At 26.1% G+C, this 27,168-nt stretch overlaps 5 protein-coding genes across 9 annotated transcripts; 2 read left to right on the forward strand and 3 right to left on the reverse strand.

The window, feature by feature from the left end:
* The first annotated feature begins 312 nt into the window (after window positions 1-312).
* LOC127291208 (MAPK regulated corepressor interacting protein 2-like) lies at window positions 313-2,956 on the forward strand. The gene is made up of 4 exons (XM_051320185.1): window positions 313-571; window positions 1,278-1,390; window positions 1,466-1,576; window positions 1,673-2,956. Exons 1-4 carry the CDS (start codon window positions 567-569, stop codon window positions 1,747-1,749), a joined length of 306 nt encoding a protein of 101 aa, XP_051176142.1. The 5' UTR covers window positions 313-566; the 3' UTR covers window positions 1,750-2,956.
* On the reverse strand, window positions 2,181-13,797 carry LOC127291162 (uncharacterized). The gene is made up of 7 exons (XM_051320090.1): window positions 13,681-13,797; window positions 4,905-5,023; window positions 4,619-4,751; window positions 4,281-4,439; window positions 4,050-4,238; window positions 3,322-3,957; window positions 2,181-3,237 (listed from the first exon to the last, which is right to left on the reverse strand). Exons 2-7 carry the CDS (start codon window positions 4,961-4,963, stop codon window positions 3,070-3,072), a joined length of 1,344 nt encoding a protein of 447 aa, XP_051176047.1. The 5' UTR covers window positions 4,964-5,023; window positions 13,681-13,797; the 3' UTR covers window positions 2,181-3,069.
* On the forward strand, window positions 5,977-16,797 carry LOC127291205 (KICSTOR complex protein kaptin-like). Of its 4 annotated transcripts, XM_051320179.1 has the most exons (7): window positions 5,977-6,108; window positions 7,642-7,800; window positions 9,607-9,710; window positions 11,334-11,416; window positions 11,988-12,236; window positions 12,953-13,054; window positions 15,782-16,797. In XM_051320179.1, exons 2-7 carry the CDS (start codon window positions 7,676-7,678, stop codon window positions 16,058-16,060), a joined length of 942 nt encoding a protein of 313 aa, XP_051176136.1. In that variant the 5' UTR covers window positions 5,977-6,108; window positions 7,642-7,675; the 3' UTR covers window positions 16,061-16,797. The 4 variants fall into 4 exon arrangements, with proteins under 4 accessions (XP_051176136.1, XP_051176138.1, XP_051176137.1 ...); XM_051320181.1 differs by lacking the exons at window positions 5,977-6,108; window positions 7,642-7,800 and adding an exon at window positions 8,925-9,110; XM_051320180.1 differs by lacking the exons at window positions 5,977-6,108; window positions 7,642-7,800; window positions 9,607-9,710 and adding an exon at window positions 9,987-10,165.
* Window positions 16,265-23,483, reverse strand: LOC127291198 (probable E3 ubiquitin-protein ligase HERC4). 2 transcript variants are annotated; one of them, XM_051320161.1, is made up of 18 exons: window positions 23,353-23,483; window positions 22,363-22,452; window positions 21,736-21,925; window positions 21,481-21,594; window positions 21,278-21,400; window positions 20,928-21,203; window positions 20,682-20,833; window positions 20,489-20,605; window positions 20,009-20,409; window positions 19,763-19,931; window positions 19,396-19,689; window positions 19,139-19,318; window positions 18,971-19,054; window positions 18,698-18,880; window positions 18,321-18,631; window positions 18,092-18,241; window positions 17,645-17,984; window positions 16,265-17,470 (listed from the first exon to the last, which is right to left on the reverse strand). In XM_051320161.1, the coding sequence occupies exons 2-18, from the start codon at window positions 22,363-22,365 to the stop codon at window positions 17,318-17,320; spliced, it is 3,240 nt and encodes a 1,079-aa protein (XP_051176118.1). In that variant the 5' UTR covers window positions 22,366-22,452; window positions 23,353-23,483; the 3' UTR covers window positions 16,265-17,317. The 2 variants fall into 2 exon arrangements, with proteins under 2 accessions (XP_051176118.1, XP_051176119.1); XM_051320162.1 differs by lacking the exon at window positions 22,363-22,452 and having other exon boundaries at window positions 23,353-23,466.
* Window positions 23,484-24,074: 591 nt separating this feature from the next.
* Window positions 24,075-26,796, reverse strand: LOC127291203 (electron transfer flavoprotein-ubiquinone oxidoreductase, mitochondrial). The gene is made up of 2 exons (XM_051320173.1): window positions 26,530-26,796; window positions 24,075-26,298 (listed from the first exon to the last, which is right to left on the reverse strand). The coding sequence occupies exon 2, from the start codon at window positions 26,270-26,272 to the stop codon at window positions 24,473-24,475; it is 1,800 nt and encodes a 599-aa protein (XP_051176130.1). The 5' UTR covers window positions 26,273-26,298; window positions 26,530-26,796; the 3' UTR covers window positions 24,075-24,472.
* Between the last annotated feature and the right edge of the window lie 372 nt (window positions 26,797-27,168).

Consider the following 27,168-nt stretch of genomic DNA (forward strand, 5'->3'; position numbering starts at 1 on the left):
ATATATTATAATTATTCTTAAACAATTTTCTAAAATATAAAAATTACTCTCAAACAATTATTTTAATTAAATTTAAAATAAAAAACTTAATTTATTGAAATAAAAGATCAACATTTTAAAAATTCGCGCAATTTGTCCACCAATCATAAATGGAACATATTAAGTCAACTTCACTTGCATTGAGCTAAAAGTTGTGAAATAAACTTTAGATTTTACAGGTGTATGAACTTTAAAATTCGAAAATATACACAAGTTTCTGAACCAATCAGAATCCTTTTTGCAGTTTATTTCAACAATGTGCCCCCTCTCTAAAAAATTTAGATCAAATTCGGTCACAGCTGCATCCACGCGCGTCGCGCTGCTGTCAACGAGACACTATATATGTATAATATATAGAAATAGACATTTCTTTTCATAAAAAAAAAAGTGACGCACCTTAGTATTTACGCGGTTTGTGATATTTCTACATGTATTTTAGTGCCGAACACTCGCGGCCTTAGTAAAAAATTATAATATAAATCCAAGTGTCAACGACAAATTATTTTACTCAATTTATAATCATAAAAATGAGGTTTGTATATAAAAACAACAGAAATTATATTTGTTAATTTTCCTATTCTACAGTTATATATGTATATATATTTCATTTTAATTTCTCATAAATATAGTATTTACGTTACTTATGCTTTTTTATGTTATCAAGAAGGTAGACAGATAATGAAAGCAAGTTTAAACAAGTGTCACGTTCAGTCGCCATGTTTTTCTCATTGACGTTTGTTGATGACTTGTCATTGGGAAAGTACGCTCTTTTTTGACGTTTCCCCGCACATGCTTTTAATTCACAATATCATATTATTTTTATTTCATTGAAAAAAAAATAAAATGCATTGCACTTATTAGTTTGAGATTTTTTTTAAGAATATTTTTATATTTTTTTCGTCCTTTGTTATATAGAAATATCAACACATTGTTTCTGAAATCTGATACTCTTTGTATATCATTTTTTTCTTTATCAAAATTTTATCGCTATGAAATTATAAAGAAAATTATAAAATTTTTTCTGAGAGATAACATATATGCAATTAAGTACGGTAAATAAAATTTATTTGCAACAGTTGTTTGTTTTTCTTTATGTAAAATGCGAATTTTTAATTAATAATTAGAATATCAAAATATTTTTATTTGTTAAATTATTAAATATGAAATGAAAATAAATTCCTTAAGAGGAAAACATTTTTTTTTTAAATAAGTATTAAAAATTTTAATTTTTTATACAGTGGCCGACCACAAATGACTACAATGAATGGAAAGAGGCTTTCGTCGATTCCTCCAAGACATCAAAATGAATCGACATCTCAGCATTTAGACCTCATTAGATATATATGTGATTGTAAGTACTAAAAATCAAATAAAAAAAATATATATATATAAATTTAATGGAAAATTATATAAATTTATTTTTTAGCATGGAATTCAGTATCCAGAGAATTGGATACATGCAATACGTCAAATTATAGAAATGGAGCAGCAACTGTCACGTATTATCAAGAGCGAGAACCGAATCCTCAACTCAAAGGTACGATAATTTAACTTTATGTTAATTTAAATTTATCAATAAATGTTTAAATTTAATTTATATTTCAACTGTATATAATTGATTTTTTAATTATAGATTTCCAACCATTTAATTTGGAAATTTGGTGGGGTCAACGCGTAATGCAGAGCATCACAAGAAATGCAAGCTCCTAGTGTCAAGCCCCAGGATTTGATCATAATCGAACATTCTTTCACAGGCACAAAAAACAAAAAAGATAGATGATCTTTATTATGTTTCTTGAAGGTTTTTGCGTCTAGACGCAATGTTCTCTTTTTTGTATTTCTTCAAATTTAAAAAAAAAAACTTCCTTCAAGAATATTTCGTCAAACACACACACGAAAGAATGACAATTTATTTTACGTACAGCAGGCCTGTTTGGATTTTGTTTTTTTTTAAAAGGACTGAAATTTAAATAAGGGAAGAAAGCAATATAGAACAAAAAAAAAAAAAAAGATTAGGAATGAAGAAATATTGAAAGGCAAAAGACTTTTTTTTTTAAATGTTTGCAGTTTACGACATTCCTTTATACCTTTGACCAATATTTGGATATATGTTTACGAGACTTTAACAATTCAGTCGTGCATGTCGTTTTCTGTATTCAAATTTTCTATAGTATTCTCTATATTATTTTTTTTCTCTCTTTTGTGCTTTACAGTACCTGGTTATACAAAATATATTTGATAACCAATTTTTTTAGGAAGTATTGATCTATTTATTTTATTTGAATTTGTTAGTTAACGATTGTGCGCATAAGCAACACAAGAATTTGAAGAGAAAAAAAAAACAATGAAGTTTATAAACTTTTTTTTTTCATTTTAAAATGAATGCTTCTTTTTTAAATTAGAAAAGAATTTCTAATGTTTTGCTCAGTTTATTCTCCTTGTTTTAAAATCAGAATTATTGTGTTAAAAAAAAATGCGAGAGATTAGAGATTAATAATTGTGTCTGATACAATTTTTACCAGTAAATGCTACGCCGTTTTCAGATTTATACAGAAAAAAAAAGAATATGTAAAGTGTTTTAGTGCTTGTTTTTAATTTACTCAATATTATACTTCGCTTTCGAAATTCAAATAAGAATCAATTCCAATAATGACGAATGCCTTCATTCTTATTTGAATATTTCGAAAGATTATTATTTTTTTAGATAGTGCGTTGCAAATGGTTTGTAATAAAAAAAAAAAAAAAAAAATATTGCACTTTATATAGCGCGAACTGAAAATTGCTACAGATTCAAGTAGATTTAAATTAAGATTATTATGTACACTGACATTATATATGTAATAGTACGACGTGTACTAAAAACTAACCAGATAACGTTTCTATAATGACAGAATAATAATGTCTTTGTACAGTAAAACTTATTTTAATTAATTATCCTTTGCCAATTTTTAAAAAATTAAAATATAGTTCAAATATATTTAAAATAGAATTTAATTGTTGCTATTTTAAATTTTAATTGTGCAGATTTTTTCATCTTTTCAAAAACTGCATATAATCACGATAGCCGTCATTTTTCTCGTAGTTTGAATCTTTTGACATCGGACATGCTTGATGAGCTGCATTTAATTTCAAATCAATTACAGTTTTTTCTAATTTAGAAAGACATCTTTCAATTGCCCTTTTTTCACTATTCAGCATCTGAAAGTTTTATTTTAAGGTTTATTTTTATTATTATTATTATTATTATTTATTATTAAAAAATGTTTTTTAATGTTTTTTTACCGTAACGCCAACATTTAATCGAGAAAATGAATTATTCGAATTTGTCAATTTAGTTTGAGAATAATTATTAATTAATTTAACTCTTGTAGTTTGAACTGCACAATTTAAACCACAATTTTTTAGTTTAACGATTTTTTCAATATTCCTAAGATAAACGTAAATTTTATCCATTGAAGCATCTTCATATTCAATTTCGTCATCTGTAAATTGAATTTTTAAAGGCAAATCATTTATGCTAAGTGAAAATTTTAATTTCATTTCTTTATTTTTGGAAAATTTGAAAATATATTCTTCATATGGTATCCCATTGAAATGAGATTGAAATAATTCAATATGTGGAATTATTGATTTTGCAACTTTTTTTAAATTTTCTGATGATTTATTTTTTGTTCGATTTGGAAAATTAGTTGTATTTTTTTCAATATGATTTTCATTTGAATTTATTGTTTCAAATTTTAAAGGCACAGTGAAATTTTCCAATTTTTTTATTATTTGATTAGATTCTGGATGAATAAAAGATTTATTGTGTACATCATCATTTGGAAGAATATTTCCACAAAAATTCTGATAATTTATTTGCTTTGGAGATTTATCTTTTTCTGGAATTTCTTCTTTTCTCGAATATTTTATCTGCAACTTATTGTTATTTCCAATTTTGTAAATTAAAATTAATTCTAAAATTAATTGTTTTTAATTTAAATTAATATCGAATTAGAAATATTCAGTACCTTCTTTTTGAGACTTTTGACAATTTCTTTTAAAACTGAATTTTGTAATCGAAGTTGTTTCTGTTCAGGAAAATTGTTATTCTCCTTGGCTTCCCAAGTGAGTTGTCGTAATTTTCGCATTTTTTCAACATAAATACAATCGTGTTTCTCCAAATTTCTCAAAACTAGATTAAAAAGTTGCGTGTGTTTGTTTTTTTTTCAAAAAATTCGATTCATTCTTTAAATGTGTGCCAATTTGAACGCACCTTCTGCTGAAATTTGACAAACTGATTCTACATTTACATTAAACTGTGCCAAAGTTTCAAGAAGATTTGCCAGTTCTAAGGTTTTCTCCTGTTTATTTTTGTTCTTCTGCTGAAGAATGTTCACCTGCTTCTCCAACATCTCCGACTGGAAGATTAAATTTTTTTCATTTTTTTTTTTTTTTTTTTTATTTATTTACTATTTTCTTTTATTTGATTTTTAATTAGAATTTCTTTTTAAAAAATGTGAAATATATTTTGTGATTTAAAATTAGAATTATCGGTTATAATGAAAATTAATTTATTATTTATTATAATATTATGTACCTTAATTCGAGCAGTTTCATAAAGTTTTATCAATTCTTGAAAATGTTTTTCTGCACTGTTACGCGTTACTTGCAAAATATCTTCACATTCTCTTTTCATGCATATGATAAAATTTTCTCGCTCTAACTCACTCCTATGTAGGAAATAATTATTTCAATTTAGAGTTATTAATATTAAAAATTAAAATAATTATTAAATTATTAAATATTCTTGATAATTAAATTATTATTAACAATAATATTAATAGATTATTTAGTATTATTTTTTAGAGAATCCGGAATCTTACGTTCTTTGTTGCAAAAGAAAAGCTTTTTTCCAATAATCACTTTCATTAATTGCCTTCATTAATCTTGATGCAAATTTAGCTCTGATTTAAGTTTTTTCCTCTATAAAATTTTCTCTAATCTGTCACAAATACATTATTTTAGATATTAATAGAAAATTTTACTAGAAAATTAACATTTGAAAATCAATGTTAATAATTAATTAAATCTAATTTTATTTCTAATCAATATTTAATATTTATTTCAAATTAGAATTTTGAATACTTTTTTTTTTTTTTTTTTTTTTAAATTGGCATCAGTTGAATTTTTCGTTTTGCTTTTGCAAATTCTCTAAAACTATATCAAATTTCTCTTAATTTGAATGAAAGCGGTAAGGTTATTTTTTTTAAAAATACCTTCAAATAACGAAAAACAAAAATTTTGGTAGTGAACATTTACTCGTGTTTATAGTTTGTGTGGGTGGTTGAAACGAATGTCAGCGAGACAGTAAAAGTGACGCGAGTATAAAATGACGTCAACAACGCACTTTGGTTTCGAAAAAGAAAAAAAAGTTAATAATACGTTAAAAATAAATCTCGAAAATTTACGATTTTTTATATTATAAAAAAATATTCATTTAATCGAGATTTTTTTTAATCCCACAAAATTTAATTAAAAGAATCTTTATTTAGAGGAATTTTCGCATTTAGCAAGTTTAATTTTTTTTGAAATCTTTCGGTTAAATTAAAATTCTGTTAATTAAAAGTTCAAATATATAAAAAATTTTCTTTAGTAAAAATTTGGATTACTATAAATTTGATTGAATAAAATTTTCATTATTGGAAATTTGAAATAATAAGTTTGAGAAAATGATAATCTTAGGAATTATTTCAGGTATATTTTTTCTGTGAATTTGAAAATACTTTTTTTGAGAGATTTTTGTTTCCTCGTGATGTTAAGGAGAAAAAAGATTTTTTTTTTTTGCTTTTGCCAGGAATTAATGGCATGTGAGATAGTAGTGTGTGGATTATATATGAAAGGGGGGTCGAAAATAACTTAGCATGTTAAGAGGAAAGGGGGGAAAAAAAGAGGGGGAAGGGGTATTTGGGAGAGAGAAGAAATGTTGGTGGAGGAGTAGGTGGTCGTTGAAGTTTGCTTTTGCTATTGAGTTTAGTGTGTTCCACCTTCCGAAGTACTACTCGAGTTTTCAACGTTTTAAACTTTTAGGTAAGTATTTTTGCGTCATTGGATTCCGACAAAAAAGGATTGCAAGGAAGTGCATCGTTTACCCTCTCTGTCTGACAAATTTTCTTATTGAAGAAGGAGTCAAGAGGGATGGTATTACACACATATACAGATGCATTCGTCGCAACGCTCAATTTACCAACGCGCCACTCTTACTGTCAACTTATTTTATTCTTAATATTTTCTTTTTTTTTAATTTTTCCTTTTACATTCGTTCAAGTAACTAGGAAAATAAGTTTTTATTAATATTAGATCATTTTTTTTCCCGCATTACAATTTTTTTACAATAATTATTATATTTAACATAATTTATTATTTTATTTAATTCTAATTAATTAATTTTCATAAAATTCGAAAATTCGAAGCGAAAATATTTTAATTAACTTTGTAAGATTTTGTAATATTTATTTAATTTAAGGTAATTTATTAATGATTCAATGTATTTTTTATTATGATATTAAAAAAAAATTTTTTTGTCCCACTGGGTTAAGTATAGTATTTTTGTGATTTAATTTTTTTAAAATATTTTAATTTTCATATTTTTATTATATCTTTTTCTAAACACGTAATTTTATCTATTTTTATTTGGTTTTATTATACATGAAATGAAAATCTATCAAACGATTTATATTGGTAATAAATAATAATAAATTCAAGTTTGCGTTGAATTATTTTATTTATTTCCTTGATTTTGTGTGAATAATATAATGAAATAGAATTTTGAAAATAAATTGAAATAAAATTCCTATTTAAATATTTATAGATTATAGCTATCAGGAAATGATCTTGGGAAAATTTATTTCCGTTAGAATCAAATTTCACACAACTATAGACTATCAAAATCTAGAAATGAGAGTGTGAAAAGAGAAACGAAAATTGCGTGTCTAAGATATATTCGGAGGAATTTTGTAGCAAAAATAACTACTCTCTGGACCACTCGTTTCTTGTTCACTGGGACGTTGTTAGTTTTAGTTATTTTGTAATATATACATATAAGTTTTGTCACGTTTTCCGGAAGAGAAAACACATGCTCTTTCGTGCGCTAAAACCCCGTAAAAAACAAAAATATAAAAAAAATCATTTCATCTAAATTAAAAATATCGACATAGCAAAGGGGTTCTGTTATCGATGATTTGAAAAAAATAATTAAATATTTTTGATAACCTAATTTTCTTTTTATAAATTCTAGATTAGAAATTAATTTGAAATTTACATAATTATTAATTCTCTAATAATATTTCCATTCAGAATAATGTGAATAGAGAGATAATAGAAGTTAATAATAGAATTAACTCGAAAGATCATTGATCTCTTAAGAAAGTTAAATTTAACAAATGAAATGTGAAATTTCGAATTTTACATCATTCGCGTCTTTAATTTTCTTGGCGCACAATAATATGTCTAATAATTAACAGAATTTCACAATTAGAATATTATTTTATTATATTTTTAACAATATATTTATATTCAAATTTATTTTCAATAATTATCGGAATTTTTGAATTTTTATTTCAGAAATTAGAAACTAAAAAAATAAAAATCAAGCACAATGTCCGGCCCAGGGCCAAAGTTTGTGAACAACCAGTTTAATTCTCCTATCAAATTATATTCACCACAGTCAATCCAGGAAACGTTGGATCGCCAAACTCAAATTCTAGCCAACGGTGCAATCGGGTAAGAATAATAATAAATTTATATTTATTTTAAATGTGAAAAATTGTATTTACAAAATAGCAACCACTAGAATTTTATATTTGTTTTCGCAAATTCGTATAAATAAGAAAATTGTTTGCGATTAAGAAAAAAAGAAAAAATTCCCCTTTGAAAAAAAATAATGCATCGTCCTTGAATTGTGAAATTTTAGATTTAACCATTTATTGCGAATGAAAGATAAAAATAAAATTTTGAGGAAGAATTTTCAAATTATTATTATTATTATTATATTAATGACACTTGCCAGAAGAAGAAGAAGAGAATCTAATTGTCCAAGAAAATCGCAGACTAGAGGGCAATTAAAATAAAATTAAAATCGAAAACTATTTCATATATGTATTATTGGACACAAAAGAAAACAAGATTAGTGACTTATTGGCGCAGAAGTGTAAAATATGTATTACAACTTGGACTCATTATTTCCCTTGAGGCAAATAGATGTTTGTTTTAGACTTTAAAATTAACTCAGACGTATTATAAGAGTGAGATAAAATTTTTCGGGAAAAGTGCATTAAAGATGTGATGAAAGATATTTCACTTATAAATATATATTTATTTATTTCAACTATAATAATTATAATTTCAATGCTTTCTTTGGCAAATGAATGAAATATGACATGAAATTATTATATCGAAAACAAAAATATTCTTGGGAAAAAATAATTATACATTTTTGTATTGATTCTAAAAAATTGAAAATAAGATATTTTTTTTTTTAGAAAAAAATAAGAATTTAATTTTAATTAAATTAATTTTAGGAATTGTATTTTGCAAATAAAGGAAGCACGTCGATCATGAATGAAATCACCGAATGTCTGGTGATGATCATATTCTTGCGCTCAGTGACCCTCTGGTCTGTATAGGTCGCGGCTTTACGATTGACAGATGTTGCTATACTGACGTCATTGTATATACAATTCTAAATGATTCGGATGAATCAAAGATAGAGAGAGAGAGAGAGAGAAAGATGATTTTATAAAAATATTAAGCCAAAGTGGTGATCGGTATAAACTTGTAAAGATTATTTTCAGAAACGCGAATCATCGCATGATAGAAATAAACCCCTGGATGTGAGCTTAAACTATACTCTGTGTGTGTTGCGCAAAGAACCGCAAAGTCGTCCGTACTTGACTTAGTTTCGCGTTTGATGGCCTCAGGTATTCACTTAATATCTGAAAGTGTCTAATCGGTTTCACTTTACTATAAAGATTCGCCTTAATTGTATAATTTTATAAAATCCATACTAGAGCAATCATGATCGAGGAACGAAGGTGATGATCGACTTTTCTTGCCAAACAATTTTCTATCTCGATTTTTTTTTACATCTAAGAAACCCTTTTTTATGGATTTGAAATTTTGCAATAAAAATATTTATCAATCTCAACAGGAATGCTATTTTTTTGCAAAGTGATTCTATTAGTGACAAAAAAGTTCTTTCAAAAAAAGAAAATATGTAAAATTCCAAAAAAATTGAATTAAATTGATAATAATTAATAATTAATAATTAATAATTACTAATCAATAAATAATGAAAATATTAATTGAATTATAAATTATTAAAGGAAAAAAATTCTTTTAAAGGGAAATGAATTCAAAATATTTAAATTACAAAAATTATTATTAAAATATAAAAAAAATAAATGTTTAATGATACTTAAATTGAAAGAAATTAATTTTAATTAATGTACTAATTTTCACAAATTTATATTGACTAAAGTAATTAATTTTTTTTTTTTTTAAATTTACAAAATAAATTTTATATTACAGGATCGATTTCAACCAGTTAGCCAAACCGGCGAATCTCCAAAATAGCGCAGTGCTTCGGATGCTCGAAGAAGAGGAGATCAGAAAACGCAATGGACAACAACCTAGTGAGTCATTTGAAAATTCCAAATCTTATAATCACCTACTTTTTAATTTTCAAAAAACAAAAAAATTCTTCATAATTTTTTATCATTTTTAAATCTATTTTTCCGTATTTGTTTTAAATTTTTATCGAAAAATTCCTCCGAATAAACTTATAATTTAAATTATATACAAGATAATTATTTTTTTTGTAATAATAAAAAAAATGTGACCTTCTACATATGATATGACAGACTTTCCAGAAGCACGTGAGACATCCCCTCCCCCCACCCTTCTTTAAATATTGTTAACTCCCACCCTTGTCTTGACCGTGAAGAGATGTCTAAAATCAGTCTCAAGATAGTTTCTAACAATAATCAAGTAGACCATGGAATAGGTTTAGTTGTTGGCCAGTATTCGTATTGGCAAAGTCACGATAATCACACTTTTTTTACCTCAATCTATAATTTGATCAAAAAAGGTACAAAAAAAAAACTATTGGTGAAATTTGTGTATAAAGAAAAACCACTCGAAACTATAACTTGAATAAGTTTGTAATTTATCACAAAAAAAAAAATACTATCCATTTTTATATTTTGAAAATTAATATGGTTTTTAAAAAATATTATTTATTTAAATGTTATTTATTATTAAAATTTTAAATATTATTTAAATATATTTAATTTATAATTTAATTTTATATTTTTATTTATTTAATTTTTCAGTTTTTACAATATTTTATCCCGTTATAGAATTATTATTTTTAAAAATTATTAAAATAATTAAATTTAATTAATGGCAACAAAAATTAATTTTTTTGTAATTATAAGTGAAAGAAGTTAAAGGCTTATTTAAATCTTCAGGATCATATTTAAGTAGTATAAAAGTGCTAGTGAGTGGTCCCAAGTGGAAAAAACCTTCTTTGGTCAGACACAATTGAAAGTATCGTTTCATTTCAATTATATTATCTAAATTTTAAATAACGTGTAAATTAATTATAATTCTAAATTATTAAAATTAATTAATTAATAGAAAATAATTCCTAATTAATTATATAATTAATAATAAAACTTTACGATGATTTAATTATTAGAAACTTTTATAAATTTCCTACACTAATTATTTTTGTTTATATTTTCCTAAAATAAAATTTTAATTTTTTAATTTTTAATAAAAATTTTTGATTTTAATTTTATTCTCTTATTCATTTTAGATGGCACCTTATTTTGCCATCATATTACGAAATCTTTAAATTGCATCCAAGTTATATCATTTGCCAAAAATTATCCGCCTTTATTCAAGTTCAAATTATTCCAAATGTTTTTTTAAATGATTTCTTGTTTTTCTCTCTTGTTTAAATATAAAGTAAATTTATATTTAATTAAAACGACTCTTCTTCAAATAGAAGGATCATTAAAATTATAATATAAATCTTAATTATAAATAAATTTTTTTATTCGAAATTCATTTTCTGTATAAATCATGAAATGGGAATAACATTTTCTCAATAATTGCAAAATTTTTGAAATATAATTAATAACGAATACGCGAATAAAAAATAAAATATAGAAAATTGTCAATAAAAATGTCATATAATATTATATAATTAAAATATTATAAAATCTATATTTGTTTAAAACGAATTATAGATCTGAAACGTGTTGCGTGGCCTCCTCCGCCAGAGGATCAAGATATTGACGAGTACATTGAACAAGGTCCTGTTCAAGCCAAGGTAATCTTTAATAAATACGCGATTTTCAAATATAATAAAGCTTACTCTTTTAGTGAAACCGACGTTGCATTAATCTTCTACACCAACGCAAACCTTATGATGCCAAATTTTTATTGAGTGAGTCTCTCTCTTAACAATGTATTGTAACTGACAAAATAAAAATAATATATATATATTTTGAAAATAATTTTCAAACTTTATTACTTTATAAAATAGAAATAAAGTATGAATTATTAACGCTTTTTTGATCTACTATAAAAATTCCAAAGATAACTGCAATATGGTTTCGCTAAAAAAAAATTAATTTTACATTTATAATTAATAAATCAAGGACCATTCTAAAGTTCCTAGTTGACTGCACATAGTTTTCGAGGCCTAGAGGGTCTAACAGAAACTTTTTATTTAATCTTTTATCCATAATATTGTCATTCCTTGCATTCCAATATTTTACTAAAATTAGAAAATGATTTATATAAAAAAAAACCAAGTGAATAATGTAAAACAATAAGAATGCAAGAATTGACCTATATTTTGGGAAAATTATATATTTCTTGTTTAAAAAAAAAAAAAGACTCGTGGAATTGGCGAATACGCCACGTACCAGAGTAGTCCATCGCCCCAGAATTTTGCACAAACATCGCCAACGCCAGTGAGTCCTGGTGGTACATTACGTCAACCCTCACACTTTCAACAACAAAAATCGGCTAAAGGTTGGGCACCTGTTACACCCCCAGCCACCTCTCCTTTGCCCCAAACAATTCTCCAGCCACCCAATTGGAATCAATCATCACAACAATCGCCAACACATTTGCAAACTCAGGTGAGTTTCAATAAAAATTTAACACGAAATTTTATATATCCTTCTTTTTCATTCTTTAAATATTCCATTAGGCAATACACTTTTATCCCAGATCTATAATTCGTCTTTTATTATAATTTTAATTTTTAGTGTATGCCACTTACTTTTGCCGTAAACGATGAAGCGATTGATTTTTTATTATTTTTAAACCTGAAACAAAAAAAGTTGACAATTAATTGACGAAAATTAATTACAGATTTTTCAGAATTATATAAAGTATGTATACAAAAAATTTATTTATTTATATAATTTTTATATTGTGACTAATTATTGTTTCTTCATATAGCATTTTTCATTATAATAATTTATTGTTTCTTTTTTAATAAATATCATTCATAATTCATATAAATTAAAAATTTACAAATCTCGAAGGAAATGTGTAGTCAACTGATGAATTGTGATATTGGAATGTTATTAATAAAATTAAATTTACTTGTTTTTCTTTTTAAATGTCAAAATATATCGAAATATTCTTTTTTAAAACACAAGAATAGAGATTCCAGAAGATAGAACGTTATTTTTAAATTCCTATTTTCAAAAATATAAAATTAAGTTCTCAAATATTTTCACAAACGACAAATCATTCAACAAAGACAATTTATAGATTTTTCTTGATATAAATATATATATATTCCACAAGAAGATGAAATAAGTTTGAAATAAAAATTTGTTTACAGAGCTCAGTGGATCGAACGCGACAACCTTATTCGTCACCAGTTTCTACTTTTGAAGCACCACCTTCGATTATCACATTGAGGCCAGAACCACCAATTTCTCAGGTAATTTGTTATTATAATTTGATATATTAATTTTTATCTTGGACAAATGGAGAATAAATTCGATACTTTCGAAATAATATTTAATTGTCGTATTTCTTTTTTTTAAAAAACAAAAAGCTAAAGTAAACGTCAGACTTACTAACTACTGATTAAGTGGCTGAATAAAATTGACGTGTTCCTTAAAAATAACTTTCAACAAAACTAATGTCTTAGATAATATACATGAAATCGAAAAGAGTGTGCGAATGTTGTAATACTAAATCCTCTCTCATAATTTATCAAAGTTGAACATTCATAATGACACAGTCCACTTGGCAATTTCTCAATTGCTATTAGGCACATTATTAATGCTACAATAATATTCAACTAAATATCTGTCTCAATTCTAGGGATAAGGTTAATTCATTTGTTATTGTATATACAATTTGTACTCTTCCTACAGAAAAATCGAAATAAAAATCTTTGACTTGCTTACCGATTTGAGGATAAATAAATTGATATTTATGAAAATAAAAACATAATTATTGTTACAAATGGAAAAATTATTGAACATTATTGGTCAATACAAATTGAGAAAATTTGAATAATTAATAAGATAATTAACATTAAAAAGATATCTTACCTACCGTGATGACGCCTTCTGTTTGTCGATGATCACGTTGTTAACCTCAAATTCCCAAATCGAAAATTCTCCACTTGTCAATGTAGATGATATAAAAATTAACTGATATAATCACTTATTATTATTGTTTTATCCTCTAAAACACTTATTTTAGGTAACAAAGAATAAAATATCACATTTTTACTGAATATAAACAAAAAAATTGTAATGTCATAACTAAGCGAACTTCAAACACGTTTATCGAATCACCACTATTTTGATTTTATCAAAACTTTCACTATAATAACACTACATTTACTTTCCGAACTTTTACACCAACTTTTATAATTTAATTACCATTCTAAATAAACAAAATTCAATTAATTTTTACCAAATCTCAAAAAACGGTTGCGCGGCATCAAGTTCTACTTCACTTTTTAAAATGAACGACACTAGCGCCCTCAATTAGGTAGTAGTTCCAAACAACACCGAGAGATGGCTCTGAAACTCGGTTTTTTTATTTTTGACATTTATAGGTTAGAAGTTTATTTATAAACACACGTGTCATCATCTGGACAGATATTTTTATAAAAAAAATGATTAAAAATTTTATTAAAAGTGACAAACATTGAGAAGTGAGAAATCAAAGTATGGAGAATATTGTTGATTTACATTGGTTTCCCTTAATTTCACAGGGAAATATTTATTCACTCACTAATTTAAAATCAACAAAAAATGCCAATAAAGTTTTAGTTGCATCATTAAAAAGAAATATTTATCTATGCGAATGTCAAATATTACCAAAAAATCAAATAAATCCTTTAATTAAAGAATTATTATTCACATATATTCCAAGTGGAGCGGAAATTATTTCCATTGACGCGTACAATAAATCAAAAGAAGATGATGAATTTGTTATTGGAATTACAATAATGAAATATAGCAGTGAAACTTCAGTTGAAAGGTATTTAAATATTTATTCAGAAGGTGCTGGAGATGCTGAGGATAATTCTATTGAAGCAATTGCACAAAATTGTCTCATGGTTGAATTAAATTATACTCCTTATCATTTATATCATACAGTCATTTCACAGGATTTGGAAAAAGAAATTGTTTGGTTAATATCGGGAGATGATTTTAAAGTTCATATGATAAGGGAAGATAAAACAAGTCATGGATACATTGAATCGGAAATTGATAAATATTTTCCGGAATTTAATGAATTGAAAGCAATTGCTTTATGGATGGATATTTATTATTATGAAGATTATAAACGACGACTTACTGTTGTTGGTTGTGAATGTGGATTAGTTAAAGTAGCGGAAATTGATGTAATCAAAGTGGAAATTACTCGCCATTGGTCGCTTAGGTATATATTCTATTAAATTTTGTTATTAAATGAAAAAAAGTAAATTGCAATATTTTTAATTTGAATAAATTATCAATGTTCATTTAGATATGACAGTCCAGTATCAGGAGTTCGTATATTTACTCATAGAAATTTAATTGAGAAGCCATTATATTTGGATATGATACCTGACGTTGAAGTGAATATTAATTTTAATATTCTTGTAAATACAGCGAGTACGACAATAATATTTGAGAATGTTTTAAAGCAAGGATTGGAAAATGATATTAAATTGAGAAACAACGATCCAACGGCTTGTGTTCTTTGTTGTTGTATCGCGGACATAAATATGGATAATCAAAATGAAATTTTACTTGGCACGTACGAACGAGAAGTTTTAGTTTTCGCAAATCGAAACGGAAGTTGGGAAATGACTAGTAAAAAATTATTTGACGCTGCAATTCATTCTATATGTTATACGGATTTAACTGGCGATGGTGTGAATGAACTCGTCGTTCTCACTCAAAGAAGTGTTCATATTTTACAGCACGATTCGAAAATAATTGCAGAACTCTGGAGAGAACGTTATCAGGCCTTGATAGCCGATAAACTAAAAGACTGAATAAAATAAGAAATATATTTTGAAATGTAATCAACATTTTTTTTTTTTTTTTACAAAAACACAAATTCCTTTTTATTAAATTAAATCCTTTGAAAATCAAATTCAGGATATTTTTTATAATTATCAAAGTTTTATTTTAATGCATTTTTTTTCTAGAAACCAGCACCTGTTTATTTAGCACAACCGGCAGCGACAAAAGCACCGATAAGTGGCAATATGAGGGGAGATCAAAAATGGCCACCGGAAAGTGTAAAAGTTCAGACAGAGGCGGAAAATAAGGCTCGAATGGAATTAGCGAAAGGACCCGTTTGTAGACCGCGAAGAGTAAGAAAAGATTATAGTGGATTTTTTGCGCAACACGCCTTGAATAGTACTTATCCTGGTTATAGAGCACCACCAGGAACTCAGTACTTTACTCCCGGGTATCAAAACTAAACGAAAAGAAACTAGTTTCTAAGTCTTTTTTTTTTTTAAATCTCGAAGACTGCGATCAAGTTGCAAATTTTCCTTTATTAAAATCGCCAAGGAAACATAAAAAAATTGCAACAAAAAAAATAATATATCAAAACAGTAACAAATTACCTCTCAATGAATTTTACAATCAAATTTCAAAAACTTTCATTTTATAAATTACTATAAATTTATTAAAATATAAATTCAAATTAATATATTATTAATATTTATTAACAGTATGTTAAAATTTAATTTATATAATTTAAAAAATTTTCTTTTAAAGAGTACCGCAAGTTTTGTTGACTGAAAGAAATTATATAATTCAATTTTTCTTTTCGCCAATTGCTTTGGCTCGCGTTTTTATTAATAAATTGAGAAACTAACGCTTCTGATCGCAAAATATTTGATGCAGGGCATTGTGTTTTAAAAAAAAGTCGAGAAATAACAAAATATCGAAAATTTAGCTTCGAAGATAGTCGAATCTATGTACACACACAAACACACACGCGCGCGCGAAATAAAAAATAAACAAATCGAAACCAAAACTCGAGACGAACGAAAAATCGAAAATAAAAAGCTGTGAATGTAAATACGAAAGGGATATTAATATTTTTGTAATGTAATTCAAGTATAGGTAACCGACTAACGATTATCCTTTTTAAAATGGTGTATTATATATGTATATATATATATTGCCATGAATAAATGTAATAAAAGTTTTTGAGACTTATTTATTTTAAACTAAAATATTATTTTTATTCATAAAATACAGAAGCCCAAAAATTAGATTCCTTTTTTTCTTTCAAGATAAATAGATTTGTATATTATATATAAATATGTTTAACAACAGTATTCGACTACCTTTTATAGAGAGAATAAAAAGTAAAATATTTATCATTAGCAATAAATAATAAATAAATGCTTATCTGCAAAAATCTTTGTACAAATTTTCTTTTTACAGTTTAGTCATAATTCTGCATTGTACATACATGTTCAATATTTAAACATTTCCCAAATAACACTTCCCTGAGTTTTCATTTATTATTTAAAAAAAAAGATTGTTAACTATAAAATAATTGTTTCGTATTTTTAAAAAATTAAATTTCCTTTAAAGCGTCAAATCATATTATTAATAATATCAATTTAAAGAATTTTTTTAAAATATATATTTTTTAATGTACTTTTAGTTGTAAATTTTTCGTTGAATTAGTTTTTATAAGTGTCAAAATTAATCAAATTCTAAACTAAAGAAAAACCTTGCGTTTGCTGAATTGCCTGTAATAATTTATATCTTAATTTTTCTCGAGTTTGATATCGTGGCAAGTCTAAAAGATTAAAACAAGTGTGAGCAACAGGAAGGAATCTTTCGTCTGTCATTGGTTGAATCGTTATCTGGAATTGTATTCTTAATATTATAAAAGTGTATTCCAATTAATTGAATTGTGTAATTAATTTAAAGTTGAAAGAATTAATTGTTTTTTAAGGTTAATTAAAATTTTTTGTCGAAAAGAATTAATTAGTTCCTTTAATTAAATGAAAAATTGTACTAAAAAAAAAATGACTCACCTTGATTGCTTTCATTCCTTGAATGGGAATTCGATCACTGCCAGTCAAAAAGAGTAAAAATTTCTTCTTTTCTTCCAAAGATAATTCATGAAAAACTTGCCAAAAAAGAACAATAGTTGGATCATTCTTTGTGTATCCTTCTTTGTAGCTAGCATTTTTTTCAAGCTCTTCCCAATCATAATTTTCATTTCCAACAACTACAGCCATTAATTCATGACTGTGAAAGAGTTGTAATACACGACCACCGCAAACTTTATGAAAACCTTTGTTAAATTCATCAAATTGATTTTCCACCGATTTATTTAAAATATAATCTACCATCAGGTCCACGTATTGTTTCCTAAACATTAAAGAATAATCAAAAATATTAGAAATAAGAAGAGCTTATCAGTTTTAATTAAAGGCCCAAAATTTTAAATTAATTTAAGATTTAAAAAAAATGCTTACTTATTTTCTAGAGTAACAGGAACTTTACCTCCGCCAGGTATTAATTCGTAAATTTTATTCTCTCCATAAACTTCTCTAGTAATTTCAAAATTGAGACAAAAAACATCTTCAAAATCAGTCTCTGTGTAATTCAAAATATCCTGAAAACTCCTGTAAGAAAAATTAAAAATGTATATAAAAAATAATTTTTTTTTTGCAAACTTATTAATAATATATATGTATATATTACTTGGCGCAAATTGGATCCATATCCTTGATATCATTAAGACCAACTGGCTCGTTTAAAAGTTTTTTGTATAGTGCTAAAGGAAATGGTAAGTCAATTATGATGAAATTGTAGATAGCAAGACCACAAAGTAATCCAATCAGGAAATACATTTTTACATCCTCAAATGTATATTCATTGAACCAAATTGTTCTTGTTTCCTCATATTCCTTGAACATTCCATATTTTGGATCTAATATTTCCTTGAGAAGAAGCATGAAAAATTCTTTCTTTACTCCACCTGCATCCTCTGCCTCTTCACCGTGAAATTTTACCTTTAAAATAGAAAAAAAAACAATGAAAAAACAACTTCTTTTTAAATAGAAACTAAAAATACTTACTCTAAGTGGTTTTTTCAAATCTCTCGACTCATATTGAGATAATTCTCTCAGTGTATCGTCGACTAAATTTTCTCGAGAAACATTAAGCATGACAAATTGCTGAACAGGATCAGAAGTTGAGAACATATTTAAAAACATGTGGGTAATATTCCTTGTGGCTGCTTCATTCATCGCTGATTGCATCTAAAATAAACGAAAAAAAAACCATTGTAAATTCTGAATAATTTAAATATCACAATATTAATTAAATTATTAAATTAATGGAAATTATACCTGAATAGCTTGATCAGTTTCAAGCAATATTGTCTTTGCTTCCGCATCAAAAAGAAATGGAAAATCACATAAATGTATTCTTTGCTGTAAATTAAATAACAAAAAAAGAATTAATCTCAATTAAATCAAATTCTAAAGGAAATAAGAATAGAAATATAAAACATTTACCGATCGACTATTGTCCGTTAACCATATATAATAATCCAATTGAATATTTACAAGATTCACTAAATCAGGCAAATGAAATACATCATATGATACTCGTTGACCTTCTGAATTTTGATTGAGATCGTAGAGAAATTTTAACATTGTCAGAGCAAGTTTCAACATGTAGTCTTGAATGATGGGCTGATAGTTTAAAAAAATTTTTATATCTTTAGAAAATACACATAAATTCATTTGATTAAACAATTCTTAATTCTTACTTTATTTTCCGTGATTTTTGTTTCTTTCAAAAAATTTTGTACCAATGCTTTATAGATTCGTACTAATCGTTCAAAATAAAATGCCGGTGTATTTCTCCACCAAAGACCAACAATTTTTCTTGCCTCGAGTTTTAAATCTAGCACTGATTTTGTAAATGGTCTATGAAGAGTATTGCAATTCAAAGGATCGGCAAATCCATGATAGAGAGGCAATAAAACATAAATTCTCAGTGTCTCTACATCCGGTGGCGATGGTGCCAAAGATTTTAGAAGATCCAAAATACAATTCGAAATCTAGTAATTATTATATAATTTTAAAAGTGAATCATTTTATTTTAATTAATTATTAATATTCAATTTTTATTACCAATTCTTTAATAGTTGCATTATCAAATTCGGAAATGATGCCAAATAATTTTTTCGCTTGATTAATATCAATGCCATGATGTTTACTGGAACATCCATAATGTGCATCATTCGCAAGAAGAAAAGATGCATTAATGCAAGCCAAACTTCTAAAAACAGTCTCTAGATATCTGAGAAATGTAATTTTTTATTATTATTTTAGTAAATTTTACAATATATTAATTTAGAATTAATTTTGCAAGCTTACGTGAAAAGATCATGATCAATGGAAGCTCCAAAAGAAACTTTTTGACAGGCAATTAATTGCTCCTCTGTTATGGTCAATATTTGCGAGCTTGATGGTAATATTCTACAATCATCGGGATTAATATTATCCTTTATTTGTGTCACTGTTACAAAACAATGATTTCCACTTCCGCCGCTAAAGATATGTTTCAGGGCACAATTCTTCGTGTATGGACTAAGAGAAGGTTCAACTTTACTGCTGAAAACATCATTTGAAGATAACCATGGTCCAAGTACGACTTGTGGTGTTGTTACACTTTTTGCAACACGAATTCCTAATTGTCCTGCGCCACCTAAACCCCAAGAATAAGCTCTTCCTCCTCTTGAAACAAAGGCCAGTGTATGTTTTCTTCCACAAACCACCTATTATGTTGATTACTCATAAAATTAAAAAAAAAACACACACATTTTGCAAATTTTAATAATTATTTCAAATACCTACTTGGGTAACAACACTACCCATTAGTTCAGCGACTTGACGTGGTAAAATTTCGTTGCTATAACTCCCATGTCCGAGTTGACCGTACATTCCAGCGCCACATGTAAATACACCACCGTCCTTGAAAAGAATAAAATTTTTCCTATTTTCGACAACTAATTTAAAATTTTTAATTATTGAGATTTTATTTTCTTACCATTGTTAAAAACACTGAAAATTCTTCTCCACATGACACATATCGAACTTTTGAATTTCTTAATGTCCTTAATTGCGATGGAAGATTTCTTCCTTGAGTATCATTTAATCCTAGTTGACCAAAATTGTTCTTTCCCCAACCAAAAATTGCTCCTGAATATTAACAGAATTCAATTTTTAATTTACAATAAATTTAAATTGTACTCAATTATAATTAATGCATTTAATTTAAAAACACACAGTTTACCTGATTTTGATACGACTATACTATGATAACCACCACAGGCAATAAAAGCAATTGGAATACCAGCTAAACTAGAGATTAGTTTCGGTTTGAGTTCTTTTTTAATATGCGAACCAATTCCCAATTGACCTTCTTTATTTGATCCCCAAGAATATAATTCTCCATTATTTGTTAAAGCCAGTGCATGCTTCAGACCACAAGCTATTTGAACAACTATCCTTGTTGCTAGGGCCTTTAGCATTCGAGGTATCCTCTCAGCAATCGATGACGAATCTAATCCTTTAAATTTTTTACATTTAATTTAATTTATCTAATTAATTTTTTGTTATTATGTAGGCTAAATTTTATGATACCTAATTGTCCCTCAGTATTGCATCCCCAACAAAAAACTTGACCCCATTCATTAATAACCAAACTGTGATAAGCACCACATGCAACTTTTTTGAATGCAAAAGTTTCTAATTCTGGAATTAACTCTGAAAAAGGAAAAAAATTGACATTAAAAACTGATAATAAAAGAAAGAAAACATTTCTTTTTAAAACGATTAACACTTACCTAATCTTTTTTTTCTATCTTTCTCATGTCCTAACTGTCCAAAGTCATTATTTCCACACGAATACATTTGTCCATCTCGAGTAATAACAATTGTGTAATTTTCACCACAGGCAACTGAAAAACAAATTTTCCATGAATTTTAACGATAATGCTAATAATAAAAGCAATTAGTATTCAATATTCAGAAATTTACATTAAAAACTATATAAAGATAAATTAAAAAATAATAATAAAGAAGAATTGAATGTTATTTACTTTGTTCGACTTCTGAAGCTTTTTCAAAATCAATTACTCGTGGTGAAAGAATATTTTCATCTTCAATTCCACCGAGACCAAGTTCTCCATGTACAGTACTTCCCCAGCAAAACATTTCTTTTTGTAAATTCGTTTGCGTTATTATCAAATCAAAATCACTGTCCAAACGGCGTTTTTTCGACCAACTTGCCTGGATGCAAAATTAAATATATTAGTTTTTTTTAAATATATAATTATTGTACCACATATTTTATTGCAATGAAAATGGAAAATCAAATTTAACGAAATGGCGATAAATAATGTTTTATTAAGCTAAATGAAATGAAAATAAAACAAAATGATAATAAATTTGACTTACTACTAATGAAAATAAATACAAATTAAATCTTAACGATTGATGATAATTAACATAATATACATTAATTACTGTGTTAGTGATGCAATAATAATAATAAATTATAAATATTAACTGAATCACATATTAAAATAACATTTTCACAGACATGCTCGCTTGAACAATGAAAATAATTTTTTTTTTCATAATGATCTAAATACGTTTTCTATATACAAAAAAAAAAAAAAAAACCATAATCATTTAAGCAAATTACAGATATTTGATAAACTAACCATGTTGAATCTGATGTTTGCATAGTTCTATAAGGTAAACTCTTCAAGAAATTCAGGTGATATAATGTTTTTTAAAGCACATGGTTAATCCTAGAAACATTTTCAAGTTTATGAAAAATTATATTTACTATTTTAGAACAGATTCCTTCCTCGTATACAACAAAACAATTTTAATTAACATATATGATTTGTATAATTAAATTTTTTTTGACATATACTTTATAACCTCGTATCAAAAAATGAATCAAATAAAAAAAAAACAATTAATTTATCAAATTAAATTCAGTAATGATTTTTTAAACAAAATACGTTTTTATAAATAAAAAGTAAAGTATTTATATATTCTTTCTCAAAATCAAAATTTTTATGTTTCAAAATTTTATAAAAAGAAGAAATTAAAACATAATATAAAAATTCAATTGTAATAATTCAAAATATATATTTTCAAAATAAAAATTTGTAAAAATATTCAAAAACGTAAACACATGACTAACAATAAAAGTTCTAAGAATAATAATTGAAAGTATAGCTGAATCATTTTCACATTTATCTTTCAAAGTTTAATATTTTTATCGCACTATCAATACGTTTATAAGCATCTAAACTATAAAATTATATGAAAATATAGAAATATTATATAGGTATAGCAATTAAAAAAGAGAAAAAAAAAACAATAAAATATATGTGGCGTTAAAATATGTTAAATTACAAAGGAATGACATTACTTTAACAGCGTAGAAGTATATCATACGTTAAAAGGAACTGTTCATTAAATATTACTTACAAACATTTTCGAAAACTTGAAATAAATAATTTAAAAAATGTAAAATAAAAATATGCTAAAATGATAGGTTCCAGGTTATGTTGTTGTTCCAGCATACATATAATTGTTCCAGCAGGTATATTTAGAAAAAAAAACAAGCCAAAAAGTTTTCATTCGATAAAAATCCATACCTGTTTGTGAAGTAAGAAAATTATTAGTTTACTTACATTTTCATAAATCAAATTAATTTTTTGTTAAATAATATATATAATGAAAGACAATAATGTCAAATTGGTGCAGACAATGACTATCTATACAAACAAATACACGTATTTATATACATATATATGCGTCGGTAAAATGATTTTCTCCGATCAATTAAGTACCAACTCAATTTCGCGCGCCATAATTTGAAATTGAGATTTTATTTATTTAAAAATATATTGCAATTATTTAAACAAATAATTACAAACAAAGAATTAAAATTTATAACAAAATTTTAGAAATGTATAATAGAAATAGTTTTTAATAATTATTTAATTATAAGTTGTTAAATTTTTATTATTTTATTTTAAAAAAAAATTCATGGTTCGTTTTGGTTTTAAAATAAAATAAGTTTAAATTCCGTAAAACTTTTTTTGTATTTCATATATATATGTACAAATTGAACAATTCAATACACAATAGTTAAAAGTATTTTTATAAAAATATGTATAAAAATAATTAGATAATTACAATAAATTTTTTGTATATACAAAAAAATTGATGTCAATTAACTATTTTCATATTATAATTTGTTTTAATTTTTTTTATATAATTAATTCTTAGAAAAGAATTTAATCATTTGAACTAAAAATTATATCAATTTCATTAGTTTATTATAAACTAAAAATTGCATCAATTTTATTAAATTTAATTAACTATAATAAAAATAATTACAAAACCAATGTAAACATATATCACAAATTTCAATTCAGTAAATAGTATGGAAAAATTTAGAAAATCTGTACAATAGTATAAACACTTTTTTAACAAAAAACGTTAATAAACATTTTTATAAGAAATATTACTGTTGGAAATAATTTATATATGTTTTTCTTTTGTAATCCGTTTCACATTTTAGTGATGTAAGTAGTTTATATTTTTTATTCATAATTGTATTTTTCATTTTACTTTTTCATTCTCAGTCATTTTTTTTTATCCATTTGTATAATTGAAATACAGATAGAAAAAATAATTTTTCTCTAATTTCAATTAGTAAAAAATAAAATTGTTACTCTAATGAAAATCATTGTATATTTGCCATTAAAAATAAGGCACTATTTTTCTTTTCAATGAAAAAGAATTTTACATGCCATTATAGGCTGGACCACCTCCACCTTCAGGCACAACCCAATTAATATTTTGACTTGGATCTTTGATATCACATGTTTTACAGTGAATACAATTTTGTGCATTAATTTGCAATCGTTGTCCATCGTCACTTTCAAGTGGAACAAATTCATAAACACCAGCGGGACAAAAACGACCTTCGGGTCCATCGAAAATTGTCAAATTTTTCATCACCGGTACCGTATCATCCATAAGCGTTAAATGTGGCGGTTGATCAGCCTCATGATTTGTTCCCGTTAGTGCAACAGATGACAATAAATCAAAACTAATTTTATTATCCGGTTTTGGATATTCAATTGGAGTTGATACTGCGGCAGGTTTAAGTTTTTTATGATCTGGACCACCATGTGAAAATGTCCATGGTTCCCTTCCACCTAATATCATTGATAATCCTGAATACAAAACTCCACCAAATAAACCAAGTGGTGAATGAAAACTCGGTCGGAAATTTCTCACTGCTTTCAATTCCTTGTAGATCCAACTATTTTTTATTTTTCCCTCATAATCATCGGGCGTAAGGCCTTTCGTTGGTGAATTTGTCGTCTCAGCTTTGATAATCGCATCGATTGCACTTTCAGCAGCGAGCATTCCACTTTTCATTGCATTGTGTGTACCTTTAATTTTTGGAACATTCAAAAATCCAGCAGTACATCCAATCAAACAACCACCTGGAAATTGAAGTTTTGGAATTGATTGAAAACCACCTTCAACGAGGGCTCGTGCTCCATAAGCCACTCTCTTTCCACCTTCCAATGTTGATTTAATTGATGGATGATGCTTAAATCTTTGGAACTCTCGAAAAGGACTTAAATAAGGATTCTGATAATCTAAACCCACAACAAAACCAATGGCAATCAATGGACTGTCTTCATTCAAATGATACAAAAACGATCCTCCGTATGTATTTTTATTCAAAGGCCATCCAACTGTATGTTCAACTAATCCTGGCGAATGTTTTGCAGGATCAATTTCCCAAATTTCCTTTAAACCAATACCATAAGTTTGTGGTTCACAATTTTCACGTAAATTAAATCGATTCATCAATTGTTTCGCCAAATGACCATGACATCCTTCAGCAAAAATTGTACATTTCGCATGAAGTTCCATTCCACGTTCAAAATTATCCTTTGGCGAACCATCCTTGGCAATTCCAACATCATTGGTGGCAATTCCTTTTACAGAACCATCCTCATGATAGAGAATTTCAGCAGCTGCATAACCTGGATAAAGTTCAACACCAGCAGCTTCGGCCTGTTCACCAAGCCAAGATACAACATGTCCTAAACGAACAACATAATTACCATGATTATACATTGGCATACCTTTCATTATTGGAATTGAAATTCGTCCATTTTCAGTGAGATATGCAAATTTATCCTTAGTAACAGGCGTTTTTAATGGTGCATTCAATTCTTGCCAATTTGGTATTAATTCATTAAGTGCAATTGGATCGATACAAGCGCCACTTAAAATATGACCACCAATTGTCGATGATTTCTCAACGAGTGTCACACGTAATTCCTTGCCACGTTCCTGAGCAAGTTTTCGCGCTTGTATCGCTGCTGACATCCCTCCTGGACCACCACCTACAATCAATATATCCGTCTCGTCCACATACCTTTCCATATTGACCTCTTTCCATCGTGGATCGTTTTCTCGTGGAACGACTGTATAATGAGTTGTTATTTTCGGGAAGGTCGTCGTACTATACGCTTTCTTCGATACATGGGAAACAAGTTTATACACCCTTGACATTCCTGACACTTTTTTTTAAATAAAATCTGAAAAGAAAACAAATCCAACGATTATTAAATTGAAGCCTTAAATTAAATAACAAAAAAAAATTAACAATTAAGAAGCTAACAATTAAGAAAAAAAAATTAAAAAACAGTTTTACAACAAGTGTACAAAATTGAAAAAAATATTAGGTTATGTTATTTCTTGTAACTAATTGGTCTTAATATAATATTTAATTAATTTTATTTCATTAAAAAAAATATATATTAACTTACCTAAATTTATAAGTAAAAAACAATAGAGGAACAAAATTTTATGTTCCCGTTTATTAATTTTGTTTCCATACACTTGAAAAGGTTATTTTTGTTCACTTTGCACACTCTTCTGAACAAAAAAATATATTTTTTTTCGTCTATATTCTCCGTTTATTGATTAATAACAGCTTTTTACTAGTTACAAAATTCTAAATTAACTTTGAATGAACTTTGAACAACTTAATAAGAAAGTGGGACTGATATATCTCAACATATACATAATTACAAACACATTTACATAATACTGTGTATATAAATGCAATCAGTAACGTATCAAATATTTTCCGACCCTAACATCAAAATATTTTTCCGTTATCAAATACTCCAAATAGGATTTAATTTCTATTTTCAAAACCAAAAATAAAAAACCCTAAATAAATAACCTTTAAAAACATTACGTAAATAAATCCTAATAATGTGTAATCAAAAGTTATTGTTACGTCCCTGAGAAACATTTAAATGTCAACTTTTTGGATTTCAAAATTTTATTTTATTTTAAAATTAAAGGTATTATTTATTATTTACTTTTTTAAGAATTTCCTTTATTATTTCTTTTTAGATATTTATTTATTATTTATATATCCTAATAAGTACTTAAAA

The sequence above is a fragment of the Leptopilina boulardi genome, unplaced genomic scaffold, assembly GCF_019393585.1.
Source record: "Leptopilina boulardi isolate dan_hultmark-lab unplaced genomic scaffold, ZJU_Lbou_2.1 LbouV2_126, whole genome shotgun sequence".
Lineage (NCBI taxonomy): Eukaryota > Metazoa > Arthropoda > Insecta > Hymenoptera > Figitidae > Leptopilina > Leptopilina boulardi.

Excerpts from the sequence above, each read along its gene's own strand:
- LOC127291208 (XM_051320185.1), top strand. Across the intron at positions 1,391-1,465 it reads CATTAGATATATATGTGATT|CATGGAATTCAGTATCCAGA; the intron begins GTAAGTACTAAA and ends TTTATTTTTTAG. Across the intron at positions 1,577-1,672 it reads ACCGAATCCTCAACTCAAAG|ATTTCCAACCATTTAATTTG; the intron begins GTACGATAATTT and ends TTTTAATTATAG.
- LOC127291162 (XM_051320090.1), bottom strand. The coding sequence starts at position 4,963 with ATGAAGGCAATTAATGAAAGTGATTATTGGAAAAAAGCTTTTCTTTTG. Across the intron at positions 4,239-4,280 it reads CAGAAGGTGCGTTCAAATTG|AAACACACGCAACTTTTTAA; the intron begins GCACACATTTAA and ends TGAAAAAAAAAC. Across the intron at positions 3,238-3,321 it reads GATTAAATGTTGGCGTTACG|ATGCTGAATAGTGAAAAAAG; the intron begins GTAAAAAAACAT and ends TAAAACTTTCAG.
- LOC127291205 (XM_051320178.1), top strand. The coding sequence starts at position 14,306 with ATGGAGAATATTGTTGATTTACATTGGTTTCCCTTAATTTCACAGGGA. Across the intron at positions 15,025-15,111 it reads ACTCGCCATTGGTCGCTTAG|ATATGACAGTCCAGTATCAG; the intron begins GTATATATTCTA and ends ATGTTCATTTAG.
- LOC127291198 (XM_051320161.1), bottom strand. Across the intron at positions 18,242-18,320 it reads ATGGATCCAATTTGCGCCAA|GAGTTTTCAGGATATTTTGA; the intron begins GTAATATATACA and ends TTTTTCTTACAG. Across the intron at positions 17,985-18,091 it reads CCTGTTACTCTAGAAAATAA|GAAACAATACGTGGACCTGA; the intron begins GTAAGCATTTTT and ends TTTAATGTTTAG.
- LOC127291203 (XM_051320173.1), bottom strand. The coding sequence starts at position 26,272 with ATGTCAAGGGTGTATAAACTTGTTTCCCATGTATCGAAGAAAGCGTAT.